Source organism: Lissotriton vulgaris, chromosome 5 (genome assembly GCF_964263255.1).
Source record: "Lissotriton vulgaris chromosome 5, aLisVul1.2, whole genome shotgun sequence".
In the NCBI taxonomy this organism is placed as follows: Eukaryota; Metazoa; Chordata; class Amphibia; order Caudata; family Salamandridae; genus Lissotriton; species Lissotriton vulgaris.
In genome coordinates this window covers 249,928,577-249,939,519 of record NC_141693.1, presented here as the reverse complement: position 1 = coordinate 249,939,519, position 10,943 = coordinate 249,928,577, and the positions used below count along the sequence as shown (strand labels likewise).

The 10,943-nt window shown below is 41.5% G+C and overlaps 1 protein-coding gene across 1 annotated transcript in view; it reads right to left on the bottom strand.

Moving 5' to 3' along the window:
- Window positions 1-8,825: 8,825 nt before the first annotated feature.
- Window positions 8,826-10,943, bottom strand: part of LOC147710617 (natriuretic peptides A-like) — a 29,475-nt gene continuing 27,357 nt past the window's right edge. Inside the window, exon 3 of the mRNA XM_086921291.1 lies at window positions 8,826-9,449. Coding sequence (XP_086777417.1) covers window positions 9,444-9,449 — 6 coding nt within the window. The 3' untranslated portion in view covers window positions 8,826-9,443. The remainder of the gene's footprint in view (window positions 9,450-10,943) is intronic.

Genomic DNA, 10,943 nt, shown 5'->3' with positions numbered 1-10,943 from the left:
ATTTTGTAGATGGCCCATGTTTGAAAGGTGACACATCAAAAGCAGCACATGCTGTGCTCCTTATACATTATGTTGTCAAAGCTTCATGGCTTTTAGTAATTACCCCAGCCCAAAATTCGAAATTGATTGCCCTTACCATAACATGCAGTATATCTGCTCAAATGGGAGTCACTGGGAGAGAGAAATGCTAATTCAGTTGCACACATTTGTGTTCTGTTAGCATGCACATTCTATGGAATCTTCACAGGTGAATTAAAAGAGGCTCAAGAAAATGTTTTTGAAGCAGCACAACAGGGTTGTATCAGAACTGTTTTTGAGAAAAGTGACAACTGCATAGTGGTAAAAGTGTTATTGCAAAGACTGATGCCCAGGTATAGATTGTCAGTTTCTCTGAAATCAGATCATAATGTGGTCTCAAAGATAATGAGTGCAGAACAACAGATTGGACAAGGAATGGATTGCAGCTATCTGCCTGAAGTGTCAAGCATAATAAAGCAACACAATGGCAGCACAGAGTTACCTTTTGCCAAAGACGGTGTCTCACCAACACCAAAGTGGCTTGAAAATGCATATGCAAATGCACTTGTGGAAAACCCTGAGGAGAACACTAGCCATTGCTGTGTAGGTCTGGTTGATGTACAGTGTGCAGTTTCTCACCAGATTGCAGCTGCTACACAAGATCTGCATAATGGATGGTGCAACGGCTTTGATTTGAGAGATGCTGTGGTGAAACATCTGAATCTGATCAAAGTGAAGATAAGAGTGAAAGGCATTGGTTGAAAAAGTGCAAGAGATTGATGGTGCTCTGTCAGAGTTTCTCAGCACCTAAGTAGTCTAATTTGCATTGAAAAAGGTACAGAATGCCAATGAGCCATTCTGATGGCAAGCTGATGACAAAGAGAAAAGAAATGCTGAAACTGTCCTGTTGAATTCCTTTTTTATTATTTTAGTTACTTATTTTAAAGAAGACTAACTGTTCCAAGAAGCTACTTACAGAACTCTGCACTAAAACAATTGAGCTTGGCTATATATGATCTGATTACAGATAGACGTGTGTTTGCCTTAGAAATCGAAGTAAAATTGTTATATGCTCAGCTTTTGCAAAAAAAAAAAAAATCACTTTGGAACATGAAATATGGAAATATGTGTGATGAATTAAAAATCATTTTATTATGTTTTGAATTATCAGAAGGGTGGATTGATGGAGCAGATTTCATCTGCAGTCAGGCATTGTTTTATTTTTTTTGTGCTTCAGACAAACTGCATTTAAATTGCCACGCACCTTTTGGTGCAAATTAAAACCATGGCACATGAAAATCATGAAAGTGAGGCCTATTCACTCTGAAATGCTTTTGCTGAATTAACATGTGTTTTTGCAATGTAGAGAAAAGTGACCTTTTTAGCTTTGAAGATTAATAGAATATGTTTCTCTCTTCCCAGCTCATCCCTAAATCCACTATTTCTGTCGTAAAAGACTTTGACTTGTTGCATATTTTGAGAAATATTTTCAATTATTAACACCTCTTTTACTTTGTTGCACATTGCATATTATTTTGCACGTTGTACATAAATAATAGAAAAGCTGTTTTACGCTAGTAGCTTGGCTAGGTAAACATTTATAAGGAGTATTAGTATGAATTTGGGAAACATAATGGGCTGATTCACATGACATTAATATTATCTTTTTGTTTGTTTTATTTTCAGGCCTACCATTAAATGGCTGCCTGTGAAACCAGCACTATGGCTTGCTTTGAAAGAGAAGAGAGCATGCGCAGACTGTGGCAGCTTGACTCAAACTGCGGAAGGGGTCAAGGACAGCTTGAACTATACATCCTTGTGATTCTGCCAAATGTACCAGTGTTAGTTAAGTGTCCATCTGACTGCGCTTTGGCAGGAAGGGAGGAAGACTATTGAAACATTTTCCCTAGCAATTGTTGCAAACTTATAAAATGTATTTATTATGTATGCTTCTTTTGTTAAAAACTGGCATGGTCAGGTTTTTAGAATGAGTCAGGAAAGAGACGTCATGCCATCATGACTGACCAATCAGTACAGGTTTTCCTGAAAGTTGAAACATTTTGTGTAGTCTGCCAAAATTTTGTGTATAAAACTGACCTCTCCGGAGGAGGGGGTGGCTTTCTCAGCTCAGCTGGCTTCTAGGCTCATTAGGGGGTGTGTGAGCTCTTGAAGAGAAGGAACAGATTAGGCCAGACAGCCTATGGGTTAGGTACGAGAACGTCCCGGGAGATTGCTGAAGGGGAGGTGCGTCCGAGGAGAGTCAGGGGGAGGTTTCTTGCTTCCACGTCATATCTTGGCACTGCAGGCGCATTCCTTTGAGGTCTGGTGAAGGAGGGGCTATCTCACTCCCTGCTTGCTCTTTAGACACAGACAGGCAGAGAGTGCAGCTGATTAACTAGAAATAGATGCTAAACTTCAAGTTATGCTTTGACTAATTAATTAGGTCTGAAATGATTTATTTGTCTTATGCATTTATTTCTCTTTATGGGAGATTTTTGCAAACTATTTGATTAGCCTTGCAAGACTATTTTTTCCTAGAAACTCTTTAAGAATTTTGAATTACATTTTGCGCCACATTCCTATATGTAATGCTTATATGCAGACTGTAAAATGTTCTGTATTAATGCTATTTTTCCTGTTTTCCAAATTCTGTAACCTGATTGATATTGTACTAATGAATAAAGGGTCAGAGAAAAATTAACTTTTGACTAGAAAATAAAACCCTTTTAATACTCAACAACTCTCTTTATTGGCTTAAAATAATAATTGCATTTTTGACTGTTCATCTTTATTTAAAGTCTTATGAAGGTAATACATGGTGTGAAGGGCCCAACACCTTTTGAGCGGTAAATTAGAGGTAGCATGAGGGTTTTGCGTTGAGAAACTACCAGAAGAAATTACCGCTCCATCACTGGCATGTCAAAGATCAGTTGACGGAACAGGATGGTTTATTAATGAGGGGAACTAGGTTAGTTCCACCACAGTCCATCAGAAATGAACTCATTTCTCTAGCTCACATTGGTCACATGGGCATTTCTAAGACTAAAGAACTTTAAGATCCTCTTACTGGTGGCCAGGAATGGATTTAGAAGTAGAGAGGACAGTTAGGGATTGTGTTCAATGTGCCTTAAGTGACAGAGTAGCCAAGCCAAAAACACAACCCATGATCATTAGAGATCGTCCAGACTCACCTTGGAAGGAAGTAGGTTTAGATATTCTAGGGCCTATTTCATCATCAGGATCTGATTGGTATGTTTTGGTCTTAGTTGATTTTTACTCAAGGTGGCCTGAGATAGCTATCACTCAAGGAATTGAAACAAAGCATGTTATTAACTTCCTTGAGAAATTATTTGACAGGGAAGGTATTCCTGACATTATACTTTCAGACAATGGTTGTCAATTTGTCTCATAAGAAATGGAGGTATTTCTTAACAAACATGGCATAAGACACAAGAAGTCATCTTTATACCACCCAGAAACCAATGGCAAAGTTGAGATGTTCAACCGAGTACTTAAGGAGACTATTAGGATGGCTAAATCTTCAGGTACCGACTGGAGGTGTGATATCTTTAAAAAAGTTAAAGTGTATAGACTGTCTCCACATGCCACGACCAATAAGTCTCCCTTTGAGCTTTTTAGATCTAGAAGAGCCAACACATTGGTAACACCAGCGTGGGTTAATGATTTACAACCCAGGTTGAATTCTACCAATGATCATGTTGACTGGAAATTACGTGAAGCTCAAAGAATACAAAATAGGAAAAGACTTTTTGATGTGAGGAAGAGTGTTAGGAAAACCTGTGTTAAAGTGGGAGATTGGGTTCTTATAAAAAAAATCAGTCTAATAAGAATAAGATGTTGTCTGCTATGTTCATGAAACCTATTCAAGTCATCAAGGTTTTCCAAAATGCAATTAAGACGGCTGATCATCGTATTTGGAATCTCAACAGAGTGGTGGTCATCAAAAAGGATTTGGTCTCTGGTGGTAATCCTTCTGGTTTAAATCCTGATCCGTCTTTAGATTCATCTCGTCATGATGGACCATATCGCTGTCTTCGCAAGTCGTCAAGGATCACTCGTGAACCAGCACATCTGAAAGACTTTGTTAAGTAGTTTTACTGTATATATAACTTTATTGTAGGAAGGGAGATGTGTGGCATCTTGATGCTACACCTTTTAGATTAGAATGTTCCTACATCAGTGCCAGCAGCCTAATTGGAATGTTATGATTAGAAAAGGTTTGGAGTTGGAGCTGACTGGCTGACTGGGATTTGTAACCAAATGGATGGGATCCTTTCTAAAGAATAAATCTTATTTTATCAACTTTACAAGGACTGTTACTTCTTTACATGTTCCTGGTTCAGATTTACAAAACTCTTAGTTGAACATGCAGAACGCGGTCTACCTTTTCCTCTTGTTCAGGCCAATTTAATCAATTAGCCTAGAGTGAAGATATTAATAACAACAATGGTACTATTGGGAGAAATATATCATACTACTCGGTCAGCAATATGGATGGGTTTTCCTTGAAAAATATTAGTAGCATACTTTTACTTCACCTTTGTCACTAATTCCTTTCACTGTGTCCCTTACCGCATCCCCTATTGTGTATATTGATTGTCCAGCTAATAAGATTTGACAGCAATTAAAATACACTGTTAAATACAGATAAGCAATATATTTTGAGTTTGCGCTTTATAAGTCTAAGCATATATATGCTCCCAGGAGAACCCTTGTTGTTATTAATATAAACATTGACCCAAGGTTCTCAGGGATACTGGGTGGCCCCAAAGTAATATATGGCCGACCTATAGTGAAGCACCAGATTTACATATTCTTTGGTGTGGGAATGTCGCTGTAACATTGGAACAAACAGGATATTCTGAGTGCCGAGCCCCACCCCATTTGGTCACTTCTGGTAGACGAGGACTGAAATCCAGCTCAGGCACTGGATCGGGTTCCAAAGCTACAGGATTCTGGTGTTATTATTGGATGTCTGCAAAAAACACAGTTGATGGACAGAATGCAGAACAATGTCTTACATTCACCCCAGTACAAAAATCTGGGCCTAAATCCATCGTAAGACATTGTTCTGCATTCTGTCCATCAACTGTGTTTTTTGAAATTTTCACCCCGAGTGGGCTGGGTATGCTCAGCCGTGAGTCCCAGTCTCTCGACATTACTGGAGTCAAGCTATCCAGGCTGAAGAAGGCTGATAGCCAGAAACTGGTCCTTGGATGCTTGATTCCGGTCTAGGTAAGACATGGCTTGGTAGTTTGGGCTGGACTGTTCCCATGAGGCACAGGGTCAAGGCTGATTTGCATATAGCCATTGTCTGACCTAGGGTGGTGTGGAGTGCAATAAAATGATGGATGTAGGCCCAGATCTTTGTCCTGGGGTGAATGTAAGACATTGTTCTGCATTCTGTCCATCAACTGTGTTTTTTGCAATTTTCACCCCGAGTGGGCTGGGTATGCTCAGACGTGAGTCCCAGGCTCTCCACATCACTGGAGTCAAGCTATCCAGGCTGAAGAAGGCTGATAGCCAGAAACCAGTCCTTGGATGCTTGATTCCGGTCTAAGAAAGACATTGCTTGGTAGTTCGGGCTGGACTGTTCCCATGAGGCACAGGGTCAAGGCTGATTTGCATATAGCCATTGTCTGACCTAGAGTGGTGTGGAGTGCAAAAAAAATGATGGATTTAGGCCCAAATCTTTGTACTGGGATGAATGTAAGATATTGTTCTGCATTCTGTCCATTAACTGTGTTTTTTGCAATTTTCACCCCGAGTGGGCTGGGTATGCTCAGACATGAGTCCCAGGCTCTCCACATCACTGGAGTCAAGCTATCGAGGCTGAAGAAGGCTGATAGCCAGAAACTGGTCATTGGAGCGAGAAGAGGCAACCTGTCACAAGCCAGGACCATACCCGCCAACTCACACAGTGCCACCAGTAGAGTGCTACCCGCCGAAAAGCACTTCAACACCCCATCAGGGGTAGCAAGCACTATATAAATGCAATCCCTTCCCTCTTCTATCCCTCCACTATCCTTTTCAATCCAAGTAACAGAATAATATGTCCACCACCCAAATGTATTTCATATTTCCCTATACTAATTCACCACTAATCATTTTTTGTTTCCGGAGTAGCGTGCTATTTGCCGAAAAAGCGCTTCAACGCCTCGTCAAGGGTAGTAAGTGCTGTATAAATGCAATTACAATTACAGTTTCGGCTCCCTTCACACCGTCATCACACGACAGCAGGAAAAAACGAGCTGAAAACCAGTTTTAGGAAGCTGTAAACAGCCGTTGTCCATTAAGGAGTGTGAAAACACCCCAGGACATGGGCGACAGCTCAATGACCCTTTGTTTTTATTTTTTGGGGGGAGAGGAGCGGGGTGGAGGGGGGGTTTGGTGAGGGGCAGAGGGCCTCTTAGGTAGCTCGCGGCATGAGGCAAGCCCCCTTCTCACATTATGGCCTTAATTTGTAAGTTGCAGGTATGCACCACTTTGCAAAACAATTAAATGAAATGATTTCACACATGTTGTAATGGTGCCAATAGAGCACGTCAGCTTCATGCTGAGTGCCTCAGCGTCTCAAAGCACCGCCTTCCTGTGCCTCCAGCTTACCACCAGTAAGATCTTCGCACATTTTCTTTTCACACTCAAACCCAGATTCGGAAAGCTGACAGGCAACGCAGTGCAGCACCCAAAGATGCTGCGCGGCAGCGTGATAGGGAGGGAGCAGGAGCGCCCCAAATTCACATAGAAATGGCTCCTCCTGAGTGCCGGTGCTGATTTCAGCTGCCGAGCCCCACACCCACAACTTAGTGATAGGCTGTGTGTGTGAGTCTAGCATAGGTTTTGTACAGGATGGGTATCTTTCCTGTACAAAATACTTTGCTTAAAGAAGTGAAAAAGCTTTCCCTACTTTGTTTGGGTGCTGCACAGTTGGTTTGTGAATCCCAAAAAAGGTTTAGCATTGCAAAAGTAACGCTAACCCAATGCTAAACCTTTGAGAATCAGGGCCTCAGTTTTTATTCAGAAATGTAAATCTTGAAGAAAAAATATAGGGGCATATTACCAAGCAATAGCGATAATTATCGCTATTGCTTGGTTAGAGACAAAAATTTACCGCTGAGCTGCGGCGATTTTTACCGCAAATTATCAAGGTTTAACGCAAACGCGATAAAAATCGCCGCAAAGCATGAATATCGCTGAAAAGTCCGCGATATTCATGCATTACCGAGCTAATGCTCTTAGCCATGTTATCCACCTCCCATTGGATAACATGGCTAAGAACTGCTCAGGGCAGGTGTTAGCTTTTGGAGATATTCGCGCTTAGCGCGAATATCTCCAAAAGTTGGTAATAGGAGATAGCGATGTTAGCGACTGTTTTCAGTCGCTAACATCTTGGCACGCCCACTTTGCATGTCATTAGAGATAAATATCACTGACATGCAAAGTAGGGCCCAAGATGGTCGCTATCTCCTACTAGCTGTCGCTAACTGGTGTTAGCGACAGCTAGGTAATAGGGAGATAATTTTATCTCCGCTTTCTTGGCTTTTAAAGCCAAGAAAGCGGAGATAAACCCCCTTGATAATATGCCCCATAGTTTTAGTTTTACAGAAATGGAAAATGAGTGTCATAAAGTTAACTTTTTGTGGTTATAGATCCTTAAAATGAATAAACTGTGCTGCAAAAAAGTTTTTCATAAGTATTGGGCGCACTTCTAGAATGACTTGCATGTAGAGTTAGAACGGCAGTGGAAGGTAAGAGTGTGAGCTCTGAAGAAGGCACCTCCAGAGTGTACAGTAGACTTTTATTTGATGTATGGCGATTTGCTGATCACGCGCGCTCATTTCACGGTTTTCCCAGGCATGCCAAGGTAATACACCTCAAAGTACATGATCCCAAATATTTGAGGCCTGGAATTATCCTGACATCAGGACTTTAAGTAGGTTGAAAAAACGTAAGGGGTCGCTAAAAGGGGTGTGCCTTAGTAGTTATATGCGTGGCTTAACCAGGTAAACTACGTTTCTGTGACTTCCCATAGAGTGCCACCCTACCGGTATTTTGGTATCTCTATGAGATATCTGTTTTTGCAACCAAATATAACAACTGACATACACCTAAAACCAGCCAGGACTATTGGTGTTGTAAATGGCTGTCTGTGTGTGCTCTGCAGATAGGCCAATGATTCGATGGCCATGTATGCTGAACACCTTTTGGCCCACTGACAGGCACAGCTAGGAACTCGCATTGCCTTCAGCCTCATCTCTAGACATCTTAATTGTGGCTGGTAAAAACACCTGGAGGTGGCTAATTTCAAAGCATGCACTATACGAGAGTAATATGCTGAGTGACAAAAAGATACACATAATCACAACATCCTGGGAATAGCTAACACTCTGAGTGCAAGATTCAGTAAAACATGTAAAATATAAACTGGAGCTAAATCACTGGCATGGGTTACCTGAATATTTATTACGTTAATTGTTCAGAGATCGTCCGGCTTTCCCCCCAGTAAAGTTAAGGACATACACATAGGGCCCGATAGGGACCCGTTTCAATGTCCGTTCAATAATACTACTGGCCCTGAGTCCAAGAGAGACCCAGACCACTTAAACCCCTACCCGTCATCGATATTTGGCTGCCTTTGTGTGCCTGCCTGCTGATTTTCAGGGGAACCATGGAAATGTGACAACTTTTGGGAGACACAGACATAAGGGGGAGAGGGGGCGCATCCATGGTTAGCACACAGGTCCTACCTCCAGGATTTGAAATGAGACCTCAATTGACAAGGTTCCTAGAGAGGTTTTTCAGAGAGGCCATTTTAATAGTGTGTTAAATAAAAAGACTGCTGATTTAGGGTTGCCACCTTTTCCAGAGTAAAATCACGGCCATTTGTTCATATTGTAAGATTCTCCAAAGACATGATACTTAAATAAAACTTTGAATAAGATTATCCTTACTAATTTTAACATGGCTTTTCTGTCTTTGTTTACTTCGTCAATCAAAGGCCATTAATGCAGCACCAGAACACATTTTAAAGTGCTTTCTTCTTATATTAGATATTTTAAGTATGTGATGAGGTGGGAAAATACCAGCTTCAGGTGATTTTCAAAATGTTTGCACTGGCCACACATTAAAATACTGGTTATGCCTGCTAAAAATGGCCAAGTAGCAACTCTATGCATTGGATAAGCATGGATTTAATGACTGGAGGCAGTGATATGTCTTCCATACATGATCAATGTATTGCCATATATTGTTATACAGTGAAACACTGGAGTTAGGGTCTTCAGGTGAATGTGTCCGAAGTGTTCAGGGACAGCCCCACATTCGTCATTGGGTCCTAGGCGTTGCGGATGGGCGTCTTGAAGGTGGTGACTTCTCTGCCGAACATGAATATTTCTTCTGTGTCTTCACTTCTGTAGAGACAAAAGGAGAGTTGAGTAGTACTTTTGCCAGGGGCTGTGCTGAGCTCATGAAAGCACCCTGAATGTGGTGTCCTGGGAGCAGCATTTGCTGTGGTAGCGCCCTGAGGGGGCCTGAGGCGGTGCAGAGCTGAGTGCAGAGCTGATTAAAAGAGTGTGCAGCTAGTATCCAGAGGCTGGGCTGCTGAAGACCATAGGGCACGATTGAGAATATGCAATGAGAACAGTGGTCGAAGTGGGCGGGATCTGAGGGGCACGGCGCGGCAATACTTTTTTAATTTAAGAAAAACAGTTCCTCTATTTTTTGTGAAAAGGCAACTGTCCAGGGGCGGTTAATTCCAACAGTTAAAATGCTTAAACTGAAGTGTAAGGCAGGGAGTCTCCTGTGCTATGAATCCGAGGGAGGAGCAGACAGCTTAACAAACCTCCTTGCCAGGGTTCCTGTTTGCCTGAAAGAAATGTAAATGTGCACAACTGCTTAACCTGCAATTGTAGAGAGTTCTTGGAAGCTGGTATTAACTTTAATTGATGGAATTACTTGACGCTTCCTGATAACACAGATGTATTCTTTTTGAGCGTTATTGCAAGGGAGTTACCAGCTGAGCTGTGAAGTGTGTGCTTTTATAGGACAGTTCATTAAAAATTTGCACTATGTACAGTTTGGGTATTACTAACATCTATATTTTGGAAGCCCATTTTTATATTAAACCTTTTTACGCATTTTATGTCAAACTACTTTCTTCTGTGTGTAATGCAAGGTTGAAATAACGAGCTATATGTTCGCAGTGCTTTCTGTAACATAAACAAGCCACTATTCTCCACTGTACCAACTAGGACTCAATTCCGTTGCTCGCTGGTTACCTTTGCAGTGCATTAACTAATAGAGGTTTCATAATGTATGATATTGCATTTCCCCCTGATTAACGTAACTTGTATTTATTTTTCATTTAAGCTGTGGTTATTTAATAGGTAGTTACATGAAGGTGGAAGACAGAAAGAAAGTTATAGAATGTTTAGATTTTTTAGCCACGCCTTTGACCCAGCCCCCGATAACTTCTATGATGTGTCTAGGTTGTATGAGTGAAGTGATGTTCTTGATCGCTGTCTGTGGGTCGCTTGGACTGCGCTGTAGAGAGTTAATTCAGACACTGACAGCTTTCAAATCTGTACCCTCGTGTACCTCCTCTGACCTTCTTCTAAAGCAATGCTTATATGTGGTTTGAACCCACAGCTCCAGAGAGCAGTTGTATCCACATTCATAGCCTGCCAAGCACCCACAACTCACAGCCTGAGCTCAGGTCTTGGACACACTGATGCCTCTGGGTGCGGATTTAAAGTACCTTTCAGGAATCTTTGTACCATTCCCATAAGCTTTTAATTTCATATTGTGGTCTTTGAGTGCATCCTCAAATTGTGATTGGTGTAGAAGGATTCCTGCATCCTGGCAAGTGCTCCCTGCCAATCACAGTGAGCCGCCATCAGTCATGC